General features: G+C 48.9%; 1 protein-coding gene across 2 annotated transcripts; it reads left to right on the top strand.

The window, feature by feature from the left end:
* Positions 1–136: 136 nt before the first annotated feature.
* Positions 137–21390, top strand: HADHB (hydroxyacyl-CoA dehydrogenase trifunctional multienzyme complex subunit beta). Of its 2 annotated transcripts, XM_033145237.1 has the most exons (16): positions 137–235; positions 3180–3254; positions 3794–3835; positions 6016–6112; positions 6927–6971; positions 7482–7581; positions 10386–10473; positions 12149–12336; positions 14137–14317; positions 16100–16221; positions 17210–17289; positions 17396–17443; positions 18280–18367; positions 18657–18731; positions 20458–20622; positions 20860–21390. In XM_033145237.1, exons 2-16 carry the CDS (start codon positions 3188–3190, stop codon positions 20893–20895), a joined length of 1422 nt encoding a protein of 473 aa, XP_033001128.1. In that variant the 5' UTR covers positions 137–235; positions 3180–3187; the 3' UTR covers positions 20896–21390. The 2 variants fall into 2 exon arrangements, with proteins under 2 accessions (XP_033001128.1, XP_033001129.1); XM_033145238.1 differs by lacking the exons at positions 137–235; positions 3180–3254; positions 3794–3835 and adding an exon at positions 3920–3953.
* Positions 21391–23074: the final 1684 nt, after the last annotated feature.

The raw sequence follows: 23074 nt of genomic DNA, 5'->3' as shown, positions 1-23074 counted from the left end.
TGTGGATATTTGCTTCCCACTTCGTGCGCTTCGTCCTTTCATCTCGGGGTTTTTTCCTCCGCAGAACGCGCCGGGGGAAGCGTCTCGCGGCGTCAGGCGGCGCCGCGGGCAGCCCCAGGGAGCGACCGTGGAGGCCGGAGGGGGCTTTCCTGGCTGAGGCGCGCTCGGGGGGGGGGGCGTGGCTGCGCCTGAGGGAGAGAGTCGGAGGGGCGAAGGAGGCTGCCGGGCGCGTCAGGTGAGGAGGAGAAGGGCCGCCGGTTGTCTCCCTCGCTCTCCGAGCTCCGTGGGGCGCCGGGTTCGAGTCCTGCCAGGGGAATGGGGTCGGTGGGCGGGGCTTGGCGGTAGGGGGCGGCTGTGTGACCCGCTGGTTAGAGCCATGGATTGAGGGCCTTGGTGGGATAGAGGGGGGGAGGGAGGGGGGCCAGGCCTCGAGGCCGCTCGCTGGGTGGTGACATTGAGGCGCCCTCTGCTTCTCTTAGCTTCAGCCCCAGGGGGTTGGACTAGATGACCCCCGGGTGCCCCTTCCGGCTCTACAGCACCAGGATGCCTCACAGGGCTGTTGTGAGTGGGGATGGGGGAGAGAGACATAGCTGTCAACCCTTACTGCTAGAAGAGCCGTGTTCGGGAGCCTGGGGCTCCTTTGGAAGGAAAGGCGGGATGAGATAAGGTGGATCGGGGAGGGTTTATGGCTCCCGATGGATTACCAGGGGGAACAGTCACATGACTGACGCAACGACACCCCCCCCCACACACACACCCTTGTGTTGTTGGGCTGAAGAAAGTGGGGGGGGGGGCGGCGGTTATGGAAGGGAAGTGAGCTCGGTCAGCGCAGTTCTGGTACAACAGTAGAAAACTCCTGGCGTCAGGATTGAGACCCTAAGAAGAGCCCCTGCAGCTGGACCCAGGGGCCCATCTTGGCCAGCCAGGTTCCCTAATGGGAAGCCCACAAGCAGGGCCTGGCGGGCAGTAGTTTTTGGCAGGGGGTTGGACTGGATGGCCCTTGTGGTCTCTTCCAACTCTATGATTCTATGATTCTCTGCCGACTGGGGATCCCAAGAAACCTCAGAGGCATGCCTTGATAGTCTTTGTCCTCCATTTTCGTTAGTATTTATATTCTGGTTGACAAAACCCTGCCCTGGTTCCTTGAAAGCTTCCAATACACTGGTCCCAAAAGACCTACATTGGATCCCAGTACATTTCTGAGCACAATTCAAAGTGTTGGTGCTGACCTTGAAAGCCCTAAACGGCCTCGGTCCTGTATACCTGAAGGAGCGTCTCCACCCCCTTCGTTCAGTCCAGACAATGAGGTCCAGCTCCGAGGGCCTTCTGCGAGAAGTGAGGTCACAGGGAACCAGGCAGAGGGCCTTCTCGGTGGTGGCGCCCACCCTGTGGAACGCCCTCCCATCAGATGTCAAGGAGATACACAACTTTCTGAAGGCAGCCCTGTATCAGGAATATTTTAAATGTCTGATCCTTTATTATGTTTGTTTTTTTAATATTCTGGAAGCCACCCAGAGTGGCTGAGGAAAGTGGTACCCCAGCCAGATTGGGGGGGGGGGGTATAAATAAAAAAATTATTATTATTATTACAAACTTTGACAACGAGGAAAGGACAGAGAGTGTCCCATTATTACTACAGATGCAGAATACTTCATAGCCTCTTTAGAACATTCAAAGAGCTTTATACACACAGTACCTTTTGTCATACTTACAACAGCCCTGTGAGGTAGCAATTGTTGTTTTCCCCATGTTCCACTCTTGGGAGAGGGAGTGGCTTGAAATTTAGACCAGGGATTTTGTAATTGGTAATTTTGTAATTTGTAGTCCAGTCTCCACACTGCTCCAGCCTCAGTGTGTGATTCTTTTTATTTGGTTGCAGCTTATTTTTATTTCATTGCGTATTTTCTTTACAGGCAGTATATTTGCCAATTTTGAAACTTGATGGATAGCAAGGGAGGGCTTTGTGCTCATGGCAGATGCTGGGGGCCAAGAAGAAGCTGTTCATTTTGTTAATATTTTGCTGGCACACCAGAAGCTGCCTTATGCCGAGGAAGACAGCTGGATCTACTTCTCTGTTGACTGACAGTGTCTCTCCAGAGTCTCAAGTCTTTCCCAGTTCTACCCATAAATGTTGCGGATTCAGCCTGGGATCTTATGCATGCAAAGAATATGCTCTACCACTAAGCTATAGCCTCTCCCAAAGACCTTAATGGGGGTAGACTAGGTTTAGGGATTACCGGTACCTAGTGTGGAGTGAGATTCGGTTCAGAGGGGTGGTGTGGTCCCAGAACCATTTTAGGGTTTGGACCCACCTGCAAGGCGGGAGCTTGGTGTAGCGTTGGGAGGAACTTGTTCCTTTATAAAACTTTTAATATTGGATGTATTGTGGATCAATATTAGCCTTAGTGAAAACAGGCCCCCAAATGCTTCAGTACAGCATATGCTTCCTAAATAGGAGCCATGCTGCTTTCGAAAAAACCAGACCAGCCCCTCCCCACTCCGAAAGCTAACTTGTTTGTAACATGGAGCTGGGGAGGGTGGTTCCTGGAATGAAAGAAGATTAGGGAAATGGATGGGTTGAGCAACATGGTTGTGAGCTGAACACTTGTAGGAGTTTTTGTTGATGCATTTGACTTTTAATAAAGCTGAATTTCTTGTCTTGGAATGGTTTGAGCACAGTATTAAACAACATAGGCTCTTTACAGTCTTAACCTGATGTACAAAGCTATCCTTTGTCATTTCTTAAACATGCTAAATGCCTGTTCAGGCAGAGATTTAAAACAAATAAATACACAACTGTTGCAAACTCTGTTTACTGGGATTGCAAACTCTCTGGTTTTACCAAAGACATCGGGCTGCTTTGCCCTTTGGGCAACATTTCTGCAAAAAGCTTCCGTGAAATGCTGGGGGAAATCTGCAGTCATTTAATCTGTTTTGCATCGTTGCGCTGTAGAGAAAGAACCACATCATTTTGTCTCAGGTTGTGGTTTCTGCTTGCCCAGTGATCTGTCCGAAGACTTGGCAGTGGCTTTGGAAAGCAGGTGGGGGGGGGGGAGTGATGACCTTGACTTTCCTGGACCGGGCATGTGAACTGAATTGGCTGACCAACATGAATGTTGCTAACAAGCCAAGCAAGATAAATAACTGACTGTCTAACCCTCCCCTCCCCCCCATTTCAGATTCCAAAATGACATCCATGCTGACCTGCTGTGCCAGAAGCCTTCCTGCTGTCTCACCATGGGCTGCTCGATTAGGTAAGTTCAGCTGCTTCTGGTTAGGCACCAAATTTGTACAAATATTAAAAGATTAGTCAGAGTGGGTTGTAACTAACTGTAAAATTGGCAGTATGAATCATCTATCTTATTTGAAGCTTTTGCAGCGTCTTGTAATTGTGTCTAAATATATCACTCTGTTTTTATACTTCATGTTTATTTCAAGCTGCTTTGGACACAATCTGCCATAGAAAACTTGCACTATAACTAAACTAGGATGCCAGTTGCCCTGCCTAAATGATTCCTTTTGTTTTAATGCCTCATCATCTGAACATCTGTGCCAGATTGCTTTATCTGTAAACCAGGAAAATCAATTGCACAATAGGCCAGTTGCACATTTGGAAGTGATCTGAACTTGAAAGCACTGTAATCCAAATTGAGTCCAAAGAAAAGCTGCAGCGTGATCTTCCTGCTGCTGTTCATCCTAAACATTAGAGTCTCTTTGAGCTTTGGTAATTGAGATAATCTCTGGTGCTGTTGCTTCGTTCTTACACTTGGATTTTGTTCTGCTTTTCTTCCAGCTGTAAGATCCCTCAGCTGTTCGCCCCAGTTACAGGCAGCAGGTAAACCAATAACATCACCAGTAGAGCAATCCTAAGGTGGAGGTGGGTTGGAGAAGATGCTCTGTTGGAGAAATTGTCCTTCGTAAGCCCTGCCAGCTCATGCTGGCCAGAGCAGAAGGTGGGGAGAAGTGACATTTTCTTCTTTCTCCTGCTGTGGACTGGGTTTGTTTGTTTGTTTTAATTCCCACCCACGGACAGCAGGCAGTGGCTGGGAAATAAACTACATCAACTCCAGGGCTGGTGTAGTCTTGCAGCTAGCTTGGGAGTGTGTTGGAGGCATAGGATCATATGGATCCCCTGTCAAACTTGGAAATAAATCCCACTGGTTGATTTCAAGTAAGTGCATAGCAGCTCTCAGTTTATTCTGATTTGTCTTCTTAAAACAACAGCAACAAACTGAGAGCAGAGAAATCCTTTCTAGCTCCAGCAATAGTTTCCTGTTTTGCCTTTTACATTATTACAAAATTGTTAGGGATCTAGTTGCAACTCTCTGTGATCTCAGGCTGGCACTCCCAGTGATGTACAGGAATCTTGTAAGGGAGTGGTCAAACTGGAATAACAGTTCAATAAGACTGACTGCAGGTTCTTGGGAAGCGAGTCTCAAGGCTCCCAATAAGATAACCTTGGGTCCTCTTTACAACCAGGTCTCCAAGTCTCTTTGTTGTTGTTGTTCAGTCGTTCAGTCGTGTCCGACTCTTCGTGACCCCATGGACCAGAGCACGCCAGGCACACCTATCCTTCACTGCCTCCCGCAGTTTGGCCAAACTCATGTTAGTAGCTTCGAGAACACTGTCCAACCATCTCATCCTCTGTCGTCCCCTTCTCCTTGTGCCCTCCATCTTTCCCAACATCAGGGTCTTTTCTAGGGAGTCTTCTCTTCTCATGAGGTGGCCAAAGTACTGGAGCCTCAACTTCAGGATCTGTCCTTCCAGTGAGCACTCAGGGCTGATTTCTTTGAGAATGGATAGGTCTCTTTACTTAGTGTCTTCTGCCACTGAATTGGGTTAGACATGCACTACCTACACCCGAGGAGCACTTTAGACTTTGATTTTGTCTTGTTTCTGCGAACATTTTGTGCTCACTGCAAATCACACCTGGGCGGAATTCACAAAATCTGGTGTTCTGGTACAGAACGTCACCTTGTCAAGTGAGACCCTCTTTATGCAATGGAAGCTGGGTGGCCCTGTTTGTCTGGCTTTAAATTGCATTTGCTGTTTGGGGATCCGAGTGCTCCGCTATTTGTCATTAATGATGAGATTCTAAACAAATTTCCAAGATTGCCCTAATATCCAATAGGCCATTTATTGTTAAGTTAGCAAACTTGTCCATAAAAGTTATTTCTTTCTTTATATTCAGTTCCTTCAACTTTTCAACATTTTAGAGGAGGTTAAAAGGATTAGCACTTTTCAGCGTTCATGAAACTTTGTGTATGTGATTTCAGGAGTATGTTATGTCAATAGATTGGGCATAGCTGTACATGGTGCTGGAGGAGACTCTTGAGAGTCCCATGGACTGCAAAAAGATCAAATTTATCCATCCTTAAAGAAATCAGCCCTGAGTGCTCACTGGAAGGACAGATCCTGAAGTTGAGGCTCCAGTACTTTGGCCACCTCATGAGAAGAGAAGACTCCCTGGAAAAGACCCTGATGTTGGGAAAGATGGAGGGCACAAGGAGAAGGGGACGACAGAGGATGAGATGGTTGGACAGTGTTCTCGAAGCTACCAACATGAGTTTGGCCAAACTGCGGGAGGCAGTGGAGGATAGGGGTGCCTGGCATGCTCTGGTCCATGGGGTCACGAAGAGTCGGACACGACTGAATGACTGAACAACCACAAAAGCTGTACACATGCTCTTGAATGCTTCTCAGACCGAATGGTGACTGTGATGGGGCATTAAACTCAGGTTTTGACTTAAACCAGGGATGGAGAACTAGTGGCCCTCCAGGCCTTGTTGGATTGGGCTTCCATCAAACCCAGCTGGGCATGGCCAATGGTCAGGGATGATGGGGACTAGAAGGCAGCAGTCTCTGAAGTGCCCAGAGTTCCCCCTTCCTGGCTTAAACTCAAAAAGGACTCTCGCTCCAAAATCCATGCATTCTTCCTTGCCTTTTAATAACAGAAATGTTGCTCTTGATCTGCCTTGTCTCTGTCAGTAGTCTTTTATCCTTCTCTTTCCACAGCTCAGCCCAAGACTAAAAAAACCTTGGCTAAAGATGGGGTGAAGAATATCGTGGTGGTTGATGGGGTTCGCATTCCGTTTCTGCAGTCAGGAACCTCGTAAGTATTCAATGCTTCCTTGTAAAGTCTGGGGACTTGTAAAGGACTTACAAAGTCTCAGGGGAAACCTGGTGTTGACGGAGAAAATGCCCGTGCAACTTAATGTTAATGAAATTAACTTAAAGTTAACTGCAGGTGATGTGCTCACTGTCCTGGCATGTAAATAAGAGACTCGAGGAGACAGCTGCCATTGTCCTGTGTCCATCTGTAGAGCAGTGAGTGGCTGAAAAGTTATGAGGCATTGCCAAGATTTACCAGGCAATGTCCGCTTTTGCAGTGGACTTTTCTTCCGTTAAGTCATTCAGTATATTTTCATGGACCAGCCTTATGATCCAAAACAGCACTATCCAAATGTAGAATTGCTTATAATTAGTTATTGGTTGGTTATATTATTTTGTTGATTAAAATTCAGTGTTAAAAGGTTGCTGGTCACCTCATTTTTCTCTGTCCATGACCTGTGCCATAAACTAGATTTAACGAACACCCATATTAGAGTGCTTTGTAAATTGATAGCCATAGCCTTTTCTATACTAACCTTTTATGCTCTTCCACATCCGTTTAATGTCCCTAACCCTTCTTTTAGAATCTCTTAGCTCCTTTTAGATTCTTATAGTCTTTTATAAATACCTTCTGTTTTAATAATTTTAGCTTTCCAGAAAGTTTTGCAGATTTTAAATGATTGCACCCCACCCTACCTATGCTGGTCTGTGACCATAATAAAGATTTGCTTGATCTGTTCACCCTGCGCTGAGCAAAAAACAAAATCCTTGCATTGCTCAGGCCTTAATGTTTTCCTTTCCTCTCTAATCGTCAGGTATGCAGACTTGATGCCACATGACTTGGCCAGAGCTGCACTGAAGTAAGTAGTGAGTTAAAACAACACCACCAACAACAATTGGATAGTTTTTTTTTTCCTGAATGGTGGGAGTTACACTCTAGATTTACTTGGAGTGACGAAACAAATATGTTAGTGGGGTAACATGGCTGCTATGAGAGCTGTGGATCTGGGTGTACACAGCATCTGGATCTCTGCTGCTGTGTTGTTGCTGAGTAAACAAGTAAGGTTTCAAACAGTGTAAAGCTGTTGAGCTTTTCTGGCAAAATCGCAAAATAAAATTGCTCTTTTTGAGATATTTTTATGGAAAACAGCACTGCCAACATGGGCAGCCATACGTCCGGATTTCCCCAGACATTTTACCGATTTCTGCCCAGATATGTCCAGAAAATTCAGACGTATGGCAATCCTAAAGCAGGTTCATCTTCTAAACCCAGCTGCTTCCCTGTTAATGTGAAATAACCGCCAAGAGGGTAATGCTCTTGGTTTGGTCTGCCTACCACTGATTTCTCCCTCCCTGACTTCTTCCCACAGAGGCTTGCTGAACCGGACTGATGTGCCCAAGGAAGCTGTGGATTACATTGTGTTTGGCACCGTTATCCAGGAGGTGAAAACCAGCAATGTAGCTAGAGAGGTATGTTAAATTATTGAAAGAAGCACTAGGCAGCTACACAGCAGAACATCTCTCTGCGGTGAAGAGGATCTAGGAGTCTTGGTAGACCATCAACTTGACATGAGTCAACAGTGTGATGCAGCAGCTAAAAAAGCCAATGCAATTCTGGGCTGCATCCATAGGAGTATAGCGTCTAGATCAAGGGAAGTCATAGTACCACTGTGGTCAGACCTCACCTGGAATACTGTGTCCAGTTCTGGGCACCACAGTTCAAGAAGGATACTGACAAGCTGGAACGTGTCCAGAAGAGGGCAACCAAAATGGTCCAAGGCCTGGAAACGATGCCTTATGAGGAACGGCTTAGGGAGCTGGGTATGTTTAGCCTGGAGAAGAGAAGGTTAAGGGGTGACATGATAGCCATGTTCAAATATATCAAAGGATGTCATCTAGAGGAGGGAGAAAGGTTGTTTTCTGCTGCTCCAGAGAAGCGGACACGGGGCAATGGATTCAAACTACAAGAAAGAAGATTCCACCTAAACATTAGGAAGAACTTCGTGACAGTAAGAGCTGTTCGGCAGTGGAATTTGCTGCCAAGGAGTGTGGTGGAGTCTCCTTCTTTGGAGGTCTTGAAGCGGAGGCTTGACAGCCATCTGTCAGGAATGCTTTGATGGTGTTTCCTGCTTGGCAGGGGGTTGGACTGGATGGCCCTTGGGGTCTCTTCCAACTCTAGGGTTCTATGATTCTATTCTATGATTATATGGTTGCTTGAATACCAGTTGTGTGTTTTTTGAATGGGCAAATCCTGGAGGGGGTCAACCTGTTCATTCCCTTTGTTAGGAACCCAGGAAGCTGCCTAGTAACAAGTCCTTGGTCCATCTGCGTCAGTATTGCCTACACTGACAGGCAGCAGTGGCTCTCCAGGGTTTCACCTTACCTGGGGAGGCTGGGGCCTTATGCTTGCAAGGCAGACCCTCTGCCACTGAGCCACGACCCCTCCCCTAAAAGAGAGCCCATATCAGCAGACTTTGAACTTGCCAGCTGGGACCCCCTTTCGTTTCACAAAATATTTGATGTTGCCAGTGCGCCTGTCTGCTCACGTGTAGATTGTGAACGTTGGAAATCGTCAGTATTTATCAGCAACCCTTGACAATCCTCCACCGGTGACTTTTTGTTTTGCGTGCAAATGATCCCTGGTTTCTGACCGAGGCCAGAATGTCTTGCAGTATCTGCACCTGCTCTCTAAGGGCAAGCAACCGTTTGTGCGGCTCTGTGGCAGGGAACGCCCAATGCTATCGGACGCTGTAGAGCTACAGGATCCAGCTTTGTTTGCCGCAGCCTGCTGGCTCCCATCTCACGGGCTGCTCAGCCCAGCCCTTGTTTTTCACTTTAACTTCCAGCTCTGTCCTGAACTTTCACCCACTTGGCTCTGTCTCAGGAGCAGCATTCTGTGGCAATGTGTATCCAAGCCTCCATGACTCAGGTGTTTTCCTGCTGTGTCATGGACATGTGGCAGGGGCTGCCTTATCCCGTTGCATCACAGAGTTGTAGTGTTGGAAGGGAGCCAAAGGGTCATCTGGTCCAGCCCCCTGGAAATCCTCAGCCAGGCCATTGGCTCACCTAGCCTAGGGCTCTGTGGACTCTGGCTAGCAACAGTTTCCCACTACACCAGCCAGTGTGGTGTAGTGATTAAGAGCAGTGGACTCGTAATCTGGTGAACTGGGTTTGCATCCCTGCTCCTCCACATGCAGCTGCTGGGTGACCTTGGGCTAGTCACACTTCTCTGAAGTCTCTCAGCCCCACACACCTCACAGAGCATTTGTTGTGGGGGAGGAAGGGAAAGGAGAATGTGAGCCGCTTGGAGACTCCTTTGGGTAGTGAGAAAGTGGGATATCAAATCCAAACTCCTCCTCCTCCTCCTCCTCCTCCTCCTCCTCCTCCTCCTCTTCTCTCTGGTAGAGATGGGCGTTTCCCAGCCCTCTTTCCCACGTTATCCTTTATCCAGAGATTATGAAGCCTGGTCATAATTGTCACAAGGCTGAGCGCCATGGCGTATTAACCATTTATGCAACTTCTTTTTCAAGAGAAATGCAAGCATTGGTGATGCAGTCAATCTTTTTTTTTTCTTGGTAAATTTCTTTATTTGGTTTTCAAATGAGAGTTTTACACTCACATATCCAACATGCAACATAAAAACATGCTTCCCTCCTCCCCTTTGTGGGTCTTATTATTAATATTTTTTCCCTATATCTTTTTCTTTTTTATTCATGATTTTTATTGGTTTTTGCACAAATTTATCTTATACATTACATTACACATTACATTTACAACTTCACCTTCAACTTTATAAATCTCAACCTTCTTACAATACAAACCACCCAGCAAACATGCCCCCAACACCCAACCCTCCCCCATCATCCCCCCCACACTTCCCCCCACACTTTTATAATAATTCAAATCTTTTACCTCTCCATTGTCCAAAATTTACCATTAAACTACAAGTGTTATTCCAGTCCTAACGGCTTTAACTGTTTACAATTGTTTTTAAGATAAATTATAAACTTTCCCCATTCCTTATTAAAGTTTTGGTCTTCCTGATTTCTGATTCTTCCGGTCAATTTTGCCATTTCGGCATCGCCCATCAACTTGATGCAGGCAATCTTAATATTTCCCCCCTGACAAATGTTGAGTTTTCTCTTCTGTCAGCTTTCTGCAGTCAACCGATACACATGTCACAGCCCGCTTCCCACCGCAGGTAGTGTTGTAAAGACGAGCTCTTTCTCAGCACTCTGTCTGCTAAGCTTTCTGCATTGTGTTCCTCCCTGTAGGCTGCCCTGGGAGCTGGCTTCTCTGATAAAACACCTGCCCACACAGTCACCATGGCGTGCATCTCTTCAAACCAGGCGATGACAACAGGTACCAACGTTGCCGGGGGGGGGCATGGTTGAAGAACAAGGGGGCATGGAGCAATTGGCTGTAGAGTTGCAAAGAACCTGTAGGGTGTTTCTCAGTAGGAAGCAAGGCATTGCCCTGGATCTCCTAAGTGGGAGTTCATTGCTCTCCGCTCTGTCCAGAAGCAGCAGCCTCCTCTTTCTAAAAGCACCTGTTTTTTATTTTTAAAAAACTGTTAATGTTTGGACACATTTTGGAAAAAGCCAAAAATGCTGCTCTCTGGTAAGCAGCGCTGTTCCTTCTTGTGGATTGATGACTGGACACATGCCTGGTCAGTAGTTCCCAGGTGGGTGGTACCACCCCCTGGGGGCCAGTGGGATTACCTAGGGGAAGGCTAAGAGGCAAGCGGGGGGCAGGGGGGGGGCTGGAGTGGGCCCCTCTTAGTGCCTTGATCTCTTATTTACAATTGACCAGGCTGGAGCCCAGAGCAGAACAGCTTCCTTGCTTTGTAGTTAAAAGTTTTACTGTTCTTACCGCTTTCAGTTTGATTTCCTTTGGTCATGTTTGTTTGTACAGTCGTACCTCGTGTTACGAACGCTGCATGTTGCATTCGTCACGGGTTACGAATGCGCCAAACCCGGAAGTACTGGAACGGGTTACTTCCGGGTTCGGTGGTTTGTGCATGCGCAGATGCGCAAAATGACGTCATGCGCAGAAGTGCCGAGTTGCATCGTGCACATACGCAGGTGCGGCACTTCAGGTTGTGGACCTTTCAGGTTACGAAGGGGCTCTGGAACGGATCCCGTTCATAACCAGAGTTGCCACTGTATTTACGATTCTGAGTCATCACAAGATGGCCAGCTGTTGGTAATGGCGGGTTTCTCTGGATCAAGGTCTTCTATATTGTTGAATCAATTAAACTAAATAGTTTTCATTGGATTTTGAATAATTGTGCAATGGGTTGTTAATGTTACGAGCTTTATTGTGTTATCTTCATCAGCGGGTTGTGCAGAGTGGAGTTCTGAATTATGCTTTTCATAGGGTAGGGTGGGGGGGGCAATGGGGTGAGTTTATGGAAACAAGGGGGCAGCGGTCCGAAAATGTTTGGGGACCACTGTGCCTGGTCCTATCCAGAAGGGTTGCCTGGCAGGTTCTTGCTGCTGTCCCACTTAAGACAGCAAATGGGTGAGATCTAACCAAGACAAAGGAGCAAGTTGACCAAGGAGGGGGAGCATGGAAGGAAGAAGGTTTGAAACAGCCCATAGAAACCCCCCCCTCCACTTACAATGGGAGCAACTAGAGGGCAAGAAATTTCCGCAGTTGCAGTAGACACTGCGCTTGGTAAAAATGGACAGAAATGGTGGGCATTGAGCAAAGATTTCAAGTAAGAATTGGCGAATGCGTTGCTTCAGGTGTTCTGAATCTGGAAGACTGATAACCTTTCTGTAAATAAATGCCCTAGACGGATTTCCCCCAGGCCACGGCCACCTGCTGTCCTGCTGATACCACATAGGGCAGGTAAAGATGTGGGTGCAAAGGACACTCAGGAGCTTAATGGGAGTGCCTGGCCATTCTTTGGCAAGTGGGAACTCCCCCTGGGCAGTGGCAGGGAGGGCATTTCTCATGCAGGAGGCGACGCTGCCTTTTCTCTCCTGGGAAGTGTAACTCCTTGGTGCCTCCTTCCTGCCAATCTCTGCAGGAGTCGGTCTCATTGCATCTGGCCAGATGGATGTGGTGGTGGCTGGTGGCGTTGAGCTGATGTCCGACGTCCCCATCAGACACAGCCGGAAAATGAGGAAGACGATGCTTGGACTCACGAGGGCGAAAAGCTTGGGCCAGAGGCTGTCCCTGATCTCCAGGATCCGTCCCGATTACTTTGCTCCAGAGGTAAAAACAATGAACAAGGCTAACCCCATTTCTCTCTCCTCTTGCTTGTTCGGTGAGGACGAAAAGAGGACAAACCAAGTGACATCAGGCTGGCTGGTGGCTCGTGGGGTGGGACAGTTGAGTCCTCTGTTCTTCACGTCTTCAGCTCCTAAAACAACCGTTAGTCTGGTGTTCAGTTCCCAGCACTCAAGGAAACCAAGAAGCTGTGTAAGAAAGTTCAGGACAGACCAAGTCCTTCTTCGTAAAGTGCATATAGTTAAACCATGGAACTCACTCCCACAGGGGGCAGTGATGGCCACCAACTTGCCTTTATAAGAGGGTTATACATTCATAAAGGGCTTTCGACAGCGTCCACTGTCAGTGGCGGTGATGCTTCTGAATACCAGTTCCTGGAAACAGCAGGAGAGGAGAGTCCTTCTTGTGCTCAGATCCTGCTTGCTGGTTCCTCACCATAATAATGATAATTTGTTAGTTCTACCCTGTCTCATTTGGCTGGGTTTTCCCAGCCGCTCTGGCCAGCTTTCAACAGAACATTAAATACAGAATAAAGCTTCCCTAAACAGGGCTGCCTTCAGATGTCTTCTAAAAGTCTGGTAGTTGTTTTTCTCTTTGACATCTGGGAAGGCGTTCCACAGGGTGGGTGCCACTACCGAGAAGGCCCCCTGCCTGGTTCCCTGTAACTTGGCTTCGCGCAGCGAGGGAACCGCCAGAAGGCCCTCAGAGTTGGACCTCAGTGTCCGGGCAGAACAATGGAGGTGGAGACGCTCCAGGTATACTGGGTCGAAGCTGTTTAGGGCTTTAAAGGCCAGCACCTGGTTGGCCATGTGAGAATAGGATGCTGGACTAGATGGGCCGTTGGTCTGATCCATCAGGCTCTTCATAGGTTATTTTATTAGGGGTTGAAGAAGGAGACAACAGGGCAGATAGATAGTCAAAGCTGGGGGGAAATATGGAAGAAACGTACATTGAAAATGTTGATTATAAGAATAAAAGAGGATTGTTATAAATTAGTTTGGAGACGGTCTTTAACCCCAAACAGATCAAATCAAATAAACAAGGAATATTTGGTGTTATGTTGGAGGGGATGCCAGGAAACAGGGAATTATGTTCACACGTGGTGGGGGGGGGGGTAAATATGTACATTTGGGGGGGGGGCAAAGGGTGTTTAAGGAGATAACAGAAATCACTGGGTTAAAGCTGACCGGAAGTCCAGAGGTAGCATTATTATCAATTTACGGTGGGGTTCGCAGGCTAGGAAGGACTTGCTCACAAATTTATTGACAGCCGCACGAATTATTATAGCCAGGAAGTGGAAGGGGCAAGCAGAATATAAAATGGAAGAATGGTATAAAGAGGTGTGGGGTATAGCTACTAATGATAAATTAACATGTGCCATTAAGGTAAGATGGGGAACATGCAGGAGAAGTGGCTTTGAGGAGATATGGAAGGTGTTTGTAGAACTGTAGAATGGAAAGAGGTCAAACCATCGCAAGAGGTGCTGAAATTTTGGGAGGTTGCATAGTTACAATGGAATGGTCTCGGTGGTGGGGTGCACATTTTGATTCTTATTTATTTATCATTATTTGTGTTGGCGCTGTCTGCATGTAGCTCAGGGGTCCCAAAGTCAGTCCCCGCTGGGATCTCCGGGTGGGGCTGGGAGAGACCCCTCTCCAAAACCCTGGAGAGCCACCGCTGCCAGTCAGTGTAGACAATACGGAGCAAGATGGACTAATGGTTTGATTTGGCGCCGGGCGCCTTCCTATGCCCGATTTTCACGAAGCCCTCTCTGGCTCCCACCAGCTCCCAGCCGTGGCCGAGTTCTCCACCAGCGAGACGATGGGCCACTCGGCAGACCGCCTGGCAGCCGCCTTTGCCATCTCGCGCTTGGAGCAGGACGAGTTTGCCCTGCGCTCCCACAGCCTGGCCAAGAAGGCCCAGGACGAAGGGCTGCTCACTGACCTCGTGTCCTTCAAAGTGCCAGGTACCGCGCTGGGGGTGGGGGTCCTGTTGGGAGGGAACTTGCAGGTGGGGAGGGGGGAAGAGTACCTGCTGCAGGGGGGAGAAGCCCACTTCCCTTCCACACACACCCAGGCGCTAGAGCAGCGTTTCCCAAACTTTGGGGGCCACTGCCCCCTTGGTTCCATAGACTCATCCCCGGTGCCCCCTACCCTATAAAAAACATTAGTAAGAATAGTGGTTTGCATGGCCCACCAAGGAAGATAACACAATAAAATTCAAAACAACAGCAATGAATTGCATCATTTATTTGAAACCCAATTAACACTATTTAGTTTGATTAATTCAACAAAATTGGTCAACTTGATCTAGTGATACCAGCTTTTCAGAATCTGAGAGTCATTTACACCTTCAGCACCCCCTGCCAACCCCTTGACTCTTGGTGTCCCCTAGGAAGCCCCCACCTACTATGGGAGCCACTGTGCTGGAGACTTCCCTCCCTTCCTCCCCGCCCCCCTTCCTTGGTTCTCTAGGTCCGTGTTGTCCTTCTGTTGACAACCGAAGACCTGAATCTTAAAATACCTCTCCCTTGCTCAGCTGCCCCCAAATGGGAAGGGGAAGCACTTTTGCCATTCTCTCACCCTAGAGAGGGGTGTTTAAAGAGCACAGCAAGAGCAGCCCCCCCACCCCACTCCAAACCTGCTCAAAGAGCCAAGGACGTTTTGACGTGGTGGGTGTTGTGATGCAGCGAAGCATGACATTCATGTGCACCCCACATTTTTTCTCCAAGGAGCTCAAGGTGGCATGCAAAGTTCTCTCCCCCATTTCATCCCCACAGCAACCCTGTGCGGTAGGTTAGGCAGAGAGGCAGAGACTGGCTTCCAAGGCCACCCAGGGAGCTTCATGGCCGAGTAGAGATTTGAACCCTGTTCTCCCTTGCCCTGCTCTGACACTAACCACTAGGCCACACTGGAGTACATCCAATTCCCTGATGTGAATCAATGGGCAGCTTTCATTCATCTCCTTGTGAGCCGCTGCAACATAAAATCGCAGTCTTGAAGTGGATACAGCTGAACCTCACACCAATGCCTAGCATTAATTTGTTCAAAAACTAACATCACATGGGTAACTTTAGTCCCCGTTTTTCTTTTCGTTTTAAAGTTCTTTTTAAATGTTGTGTTTTGACCTGATGAGGTAATATAAGCAAACCCACAGGATGATTTCTCCTGGGAAGGTTGTAGCAAGTCAGTTCAGCAGACCCCAAAGTAGCTAGCAGCCTTTGGTGAAAGCTTTTGGGCACCAGCTTGTTTCTCAGTGTCACAAGCCAAATACCCTTGTCCCCAGACAGAAACCTCTTATTTTCCCCTCCCTTCCTGCCACCTTCTTCAAGAAATTTGGGTTTATTTGCTTTAAACCAAAGCGTTACCCTTTGCAGTGGCATCTGGGCTGCATAGAGCAACGAGCTAAGAGGTTTTCGGTGATGGGGTTGACATCTCTGGCAGTGATTGGCTTGGCTGCTTGGTTGTCACAGAAGTGGGGCTTCTGTCCTTTGGCCGACTTTGATCCTGAATCCGGGTGTAGCACTTTGGCTGCTGTGACCCCAGGCAGAGGCAGAAAGTCCTAGCAAAAGGAAGAGCTTCTAGGAGCAAAAGGGGTGGGGTGGGGATAGGGAAGAAAGGGCCTGTAGGTATGGGAGAGGTTGGTGAGGTGAGGATATCCTTGGGCACCGCAGAAATGAGGAAGCCTGAAGCTAGCCAAATCTTGGGGCGCTGCAGGGCTCTAAAAATCCTTGGTTCCGCTGTGTCAGGCAGGGACACGGTCGTGCGGGACAACGGAGTCCGCCCGTCATCGATGGAGCAGATGGGGAGGCTGAAAGCCGCGTTCGTCAAGCCTTACGGGACAGTCACAGCCGCCAACTCGTCTTTCCTGGTAAGGCGCCACACACAGCACCATTGGAGCAAGGGATTTTCAGCCGTGCTAGAATCACTGGAATCACCGACCAGAGTTGGAGGCAGCAATGCCTCTGAATACCCAGAAACCTCAGGAGGCAAGAGCGGCCTTGTGTTTGAATCCTGCTTGCAGGTTTTCCACAGGCGTCTGGTCAGCTCCTATGCAAACAGGATGCGGCCCCATGGGCCTGATCCAGCTAAAGGCTCTTCTTGCATCCGTAGAGCGCTCTGTGGCCCAAGATTTAGCTGATCTGTATTAATCTGTATATGATTTAAAATAGATAGATGGGGCTTAAAGAGGTAAAGGAATTTGACTTTGCACAGAGAGAGAGAGAGAGAGAGAGAGAGAGAGAGAGAGAGAGAGAGAGAGAGAGAGAGAGATCTTCTGGTTTGCTAGCAAACTACAATTGGCTCTGTGCAGACATACAGCGTCCCTCTTTTGGCCTGTCCCCAAAAGTAGGACTTGCTGCTGCCAGCCTGTTGTTTGGCATTGAACGTGAATGGAGCGTAATCTCTCATCAGCCCCAGGCAAGATGGCCAACGGTCAGGGGGGATGGGAGTTATGGCCCAACAACAGCAGGAAGACCACCTCGGCTTTCTCTCCCCCCACAACTCCTCCTGCATTTGGCCCTATGTATCAATGCCCCCCCCAAAAAAACAGCTGTCTCTCCCCTTCCCTGGCATCACAGGCCAGAGGGCTACAGATGCTTTGATCTCAGCAAGTCATAGAATGACAGTGAGTTTTAAGCCTTCCTTTTGAATTCCTGAGATTGAAACTCACTGAAATGCAACGTCCTTTTCCCGATTGTGATTCCTGCATTGCAGGGGGTTGGTTTGGATGACCTTTAGGGGTCCCTTCCAACTCTACAATTCATTTGTAGTGCAGCTGAATAAAAGAGACAGGCGGATTGGGGGCCGGGGCGGTCCCTGCTCTCAGCTGACGGAATATTCTCTGCTCCTTTTCCCAGACGGACGGGGCCTCGGCGGTGCTGCTGATGTCCGAAGAGAAGGCTTTAGCAATGGGGTACAAACCAAAGGCCTACCTCAGGTACTACATGGGCATCCATCACCTGCTTTTCCACACCATCCCTTTTGAAAGTGTGGCAGGTCTCCTCCCTCCAAGAACCCCCAACTTACTTGCTTTTCTCCCTCAGGGATTTTGTGTACGTCTCCCAGGACCCAAAGGACCAGCTCCTGCTTGGGTACGTTGCAAATGTTCTGCCCTCTCCCAAAGCCTCCTGGCTACATCCTTTCCTAGTATTAATGCACCACAACAGCCCTGTGAGGCAGGTTAGGCTGAGAGAAGGCAGCGACTGGACCCAGGTCACCCTGTGAGCTTCATGGCTGAGTGCAGATTTGAAGCCCAGCTCCTAGTCCAGCACTCCAACCACTAGGCCACACTGGCTCTCAGTGGGCAGTTCTGATATTCCTGGGGCGATTGGGGCTGAGCAGTTTGCAGGTCCTGCAAGTAGCAGGGGCCTGAGGAAAGCAAGGCAGGGGCCACTCATCTCATTGACTCTTGGGCATGCATGCCGAGCCCCTTCTGCTCTCTCCGTGGGGTAGGACCTGTGTGGTTGACATCAGCCCCATCCCAGAGTCATTCGGGGAGGCGACCAAGTTGGAACTGGTAAATGCTGATTAGTGGCAAGAAATACCAGTTCGCCAACAACACCTGCGCCCCAGTTTGGGTGCCTGGATTTTGGAACTGGGCCTTGCAGAGGCCTTGGGGGGGGGGGCAAGCCTGAGTCCTGGCAGCTCAGAGGAACTGCAATAAAACCTTATTGCACTTTGGAGTGGTTCTGGTTGGGGTGTCATGATTCCTCCTGCCCACCAGTCCCCATCTCAGTACTGCAAACCTAGTGTCTTGTAGGCCTTGAGCAACTAAAAATAGCCCGGAGCATCTTAGCAGAGGATGGGGTGCAAATTCAACCCGGAGGGGCTTCCTGGATGCTGGCAAGACAGGCAGCGCCCCTGCGACCCTCCTCCCCAGGTGGGCAGCTCTTTCTGAATGCCTCTCTCTGCTTTGCTCCCCTCCCAGGCCGACCTATGCAACGCCCAAAGTCCTGGAAAGGGCCGGCTTAACAATGGCAGACATTGATGTGTTTGAATTCCACGAGGCCTTTGCAGTAAGTATTTTTGGAGAGGGGAGGCTGGGAGGAAGTAGGATAGCCATCTTCAAACATCTGAAGGGCCGCTGTGTACAAGCTTGCTGCCTCCTGCTTCAGAGGGTGGGACCTGAACCAGTGGTCTCCAATGGTGGACCGTCCTTCCTTTGAGGCTTTTAAAGAGAGGTTGCATGGCAGGGATTCCTGCCTTGCAGGGGGTTGGACTAGATGGCCCTTGGGGGTCCCTTCCGGCCATACAGTTCTAGGACTGCCCCAGAGCATCATCCTTCCTCTCCCTTTTCCCTCCCAGGGGCAGATTCTAGCTAATATGAAAGCGATGGATTCGGATTGGTTTGCCCAGAACTACATGGGCAGGAAGTCGAAGGTAAGGGGGCCGATGTTGGCCGTTTCGCTGTGAGTGTCTGTGTGTGTCCTCCTTCTCCTCCTTTATAGCCTCCCCTTTGCCTTGCCTGCAAATGGAAGGGGCGTGGGGCAGAGGCAACATCGTTGAGGAGGAGAAAATGGTTGGAGCTGGGTCAGGGGCTCCCAAACCTTTCCCCAAGGACCACTTGAAAAGTGCCAAGAACATAGAAGGTGAGAAGAGGCTGCCCAACTCTTGTATGGCTCTCAAATTAACCTTTCTGCTAATTTCAAGATCCTCGAAATCGTACAATCAAAATTCTTAAGATCTTTATTTGGTACCCCAAAGAGTACACCTAATTCAGTGTTAAGGCAAGAGGCAGGACTCCCCAGAGTGGAATTAAAGGTATGGGAACAAGCAATATCCCTCTGGTTGAAAATCCATTACAACCCAAAGGGATTGCTACCTCACTTCCTGGCCACAGTCCCCTACAACCCCCCCCCCCCGGCTTATGCAAATAACTAATAAGATCAAACAAATTGGCCTAAACCCAGAATATCTTCTTAACGGAACTTTAAATAAGGCAAAAATTACTATTACTCAGAGACTTCACGATGTCGAATTACAACAAGAAGTTGCCTTACTCCCGGAGAAGTACAGATGTTTAAAATCTTGGCCTAACTTTGCAGCGGCCCCTTATTTAACTAATATCACTAATGAAGCCTATAGATGGGCCTTCTCTAGAGCCCGTTTCGAGACAATGCCTTCAGCAGTGCTGTATTGCAAATTTATGAAGGTCCCAATGCCTGGGCGTCTCTGCCCCTGCGTGTCTAACAAGGTAGAATCCATTACTCACATCCTTTTATTTTGCAAATTCTATAGTGAAGAATGTGCTCAATTTATTTTACCCCTTTTAACAAAGTTTACGCCCTTACAACACTATTTGGAATCCTTCCCCAAGATTTTACGAAAATATCTTCTGGAGGATTCTTCAAGTCTAGTATCATATGATGTGGCTAAATTCTGCACTTTAGCTATTGAGAAGCGTAAATCTCTTTTATTGAATAACACACTGTAAAGTTCCTTTGTGTAATTGTTCTATCTCTGGTGATGTTGCCGATTTTTCTCTGTTTGGATTTCTGATTTTCTGTGCTGCTGGCTTTTGCCGTAATAAAACTGACTGACTGATTGAGAAGAGGCTGCTGGATCAGGCCCACAGCCCATCTAGTCCATCATCCTGTTCTCACGGGGGCCATCCAGATGCCTGTGTGAAACCTGCAAGCAGGATTTGACCACAAGAACAACTCCCCCCCCCCCTGTGGATTCAGGCGCATTGCTGCCTCCATGAATACATCTAATCCTCTTGGTGACTTTTCCCGGCTGTTGCAGCAACTGTGATGCACTGTGCTCAAAGTTGCGTGATTTTTAATGTAGTTTTATTGCTGCTTTTATTTATTTCATTGTATTACACAGTGAATTCTATGGAACTCAAATCAAACATGTGCCTCACCGGCACCCTGGGCACCACAGTCTGGGAACCCCTGAACTCAATACCCAGTTTCCAAGGCCAGGCCTTTCTCTCTCTTCTCACTGCCCATGGCTTCCCAGATCTGGGAGCATTTTTGATGTGGCCGACCTGGAAGGACCCCTCCCCCTTGATCTTCCACCAGGGGGTGATCCTTCCCCACGCTGGTGGTGAGTTTGGTAACTCGCACTCAGGGCCCCACTTTCTCTTGCCTTCTGCTTGCAGGTTGGCGCTCCCCCTCTGGAGAAGTTCAACAGCTGGGGCGGGTCCCTGTCCCTGGGACACCCCTTTGGGGCCACTGGCTGCCGCTTGGTCATGACCGCTGCCCACAGGCTGAAGAAGGAAGGAGGGCAGTATGGCCTAGTGGCTGCATGCGCCGCTGGAGGACAGGTAAGCCGAAGGAGCACCACCACGCCCTCCCAGTGGGACTGCCGCCTGCCTCCCTTGCCGTTGGCACGATCTCAGCCCTTGCAGGGTCTTGCTAAATAGCAGCCTTTGCTGTCCTCCTTTCCCAGAAATCCCAACCCCTTCCTCCTTCCTGCCTCTCTGTGGGAGGGGAGAGGTTTGCTCCTCCACCTGCAGATCCCTTAATGAATAATCCCTTTCCTGTTCCTCTTCTGCCTGCAGGGCCACGCGATGATCGTGGAGCGTTACCCACAGTAACCCCATCCAGGACTGCCGCTAAGGCGGAGGAGAGCTCTTCCTCTCGCCCTTCGTGACACAGCCGTCCCGCTAACGCAAGAATCCCTCCCTGGTCCTTCCTCGAAAGGACGCCCACTGGCCTTTGTACATATTTCTAGTAGCAGATGGACCCTTGGAAGTCCTGCCTGCTCCGTAGAGGGGGGCTTCTGCAGTTTATCTTCTGAAATGCAAGACACTTCCCCCTTTTATTCTTGCATGAGAGCAGGGTAAAGATTTGCAGTGCTCCGACTCCGAAAGCAACAGGAAGTCCAGCGATGAATGGTTTGGTTTTTAAAGTTATGCCTGTTGCCGTTTTTTTAAATAGGGTTTTCAATATCAACTGCAGTCGACTAGGATATTTCATTTTTCCCAAGGGGGGAGGGCTCAGCACAAAGGAAGTGAACTGTGGACAAAGATGGAGTGTTTGTGTCTCCACACCTGTGCCTTAATAAAATGAGAGATACAAGGTGAGGATGGGAGGTGTGTGTCTATTTCCACAGTCCTTGAGGGGGGGGGCAGGCAGCCTGCAACAGACACCCCCACACCCCCACTACCAACATTACAATGGGGATTCATCAGAGCTCAGGTCTCTTGGCTCCTGCAGGATGATACCCGCTCACTGGGGGGAATCTCTTTGCTTCAGCCACTATTATACCCCACCACTCCATCCATAGGGCAGGGTTCAGCTATTCTCTACCATCATTTAATTCTTGTCAGCGCTTACAGTGTTACTCCTTCATTCATTCATTAATTGCATTTCTATCCCCCTATTTTTTCTCCAAGGAGCTGAAGGTGGCGCACATGGCAGGTTCCCCCCCTTCCTAATTTAATCCCCACAACAACCCTGTGAGGTAGGTTGGGCTGCGAGGCAGTGACCAGCCCAAGGTCACCCCGTGAGCTTCACAGCCAAGTGGGGATTTGAGCCCTTGCCTCTCAGGCCCAAGTCCCACATGCGAACCACTGCACAGCGCCTGCTTTTAACACCAGCTTGCTCTTTAAAGCTATTAAATTTATAGACTGCCTTCATCCATAGATCTCAAGTTCACACCATAAAAATACAAGATAAAAACACAAAATATATAATAAAAGTAAGAAAAAAACCTGATGACTCCCCCCCGCACAAAACACATTATTATTATTATTATTATTATTATTATTATTATTATTATTATTATTTGTACCCCGCCCATCCGGCTGGATTTCCCCAGCCACTCTGGGCGGCTTCCAACAAAAATCAAATACATTAAAATACCACACATTAAAAGCTTCCCTAAACAGGGCTGCCTTCAGATGTCCTCTAAATATCTAGCTGCTTTCTGGTGTCTCCTAAATGTCTGGTAGTTGTTTTTCTCTTTGACATCTGGTGGGAGGGAGTTCCACAGGGCGGGCGCCACCACCGAGAAGGCCCTCTGCCTGGTTCCCTGTAACCTCACTTCTCTCAGGGAGGGAACCGCCAAAAGGCCCTCGGAGCTGGACCTCAGTGTCCGGGCTGAATGATGGGGGTGGAGACGCTCCTTCAGGTATACAGGACCGAGGCCGTTTAAAAGGATAAAGGATGTTAGTCAGCCACAGGCCTGGTGGAAGAGGAACCTTTTCACCTGGCACCTGAAGGTGTATAATGAAGGTGCCAGGCGGGCCTCCCGAGGCAGAGCATTCCACAAACCGCAGGAAAGGCCTGTTCTTGTGTTGTCCTCCTGACGTCCCGCTGCTGGCATGGTGCTCCTGGTTGGAGGCGGAAGCGGGTGGCAGAACTGTCTTCCCACATTTCATAAAAGGAACTTTTGCTCCTGGTTCCCATAAGCTGCAATATGTTTTTGACTGGGCAGGGAGGAGGAGGAGGGTGGCAAGCCGAGAGCCATTTTCTACTGCCCAAAGCTGTAGGGCTGGAAGATGGCAAGAATTTGTTTTAATTTAAAAAAAAAACCACACACAATACACAGCCCTCTTCTGTCTTCAAAGCAAGCTTGGCTCTCTTTATCTTCCCACCCTACATACACCCAAAACCAGGCATCTTGTTTACAGTACAAAAAGTGGGTCTCTGTACTGGGCCCCGAGACTTGAGGTACGGCTCAATAGACTTGAGATTTGCAAGCGGGTATGTGTAAGAGATGCAGGCGCTGGGGCTGCACCCCCACAGGAGGCATGGCTGATGTCCTTTGCC

Source organism: Lacerta agilis, chromosome 3 (genome assembly GCF_009819535.1).
Source record: "Lacerta agilis isolate rLacAgi1 chromosome 3, rLacAgi1.pri, whole genome shotgun sequence".
Classification (NCBI taxonomy): domain Eukaryota; kingdom Metazoa; phylum Chordata; class Lepidosauria; order Squamata; family Lacertidae; genus Lacerta; species Lacerta agilis.
The sequence above is the reverse complement of the archived record's forward strand: the minus strand, read 5'-3'. Positions and strand labels throughout refer to the sequence as shown.

What these genes read in the sequence shown, in the direction of transcription:
- HADHB (XM_033145237.1), top strand. Translation starts at nt 3,188, where the DNA reads ATGACATCCATGCTGACCTGCTGTGCCAGAAGCCTTCCTGCTGTCTCA. An exon ending in TTGGCCAGAGCTGCACTGAA is followed by an intron (nt 6,972 to 7,481) that starts GTAAGTAGTGAG and finishes TTCTTCCCACAG; the next exon opens with AGGCTTGCTGAACCGGACTG. An exon ending in CGTGTCCTTCAAAGTGCCAG is followed by an intron (nt 14,318 to 16,099) that starts GTACCGCGCTGG and finishes CCGCTGTGTCAG; the next exon opens with GCAGGGACACGGTCGTGCGG.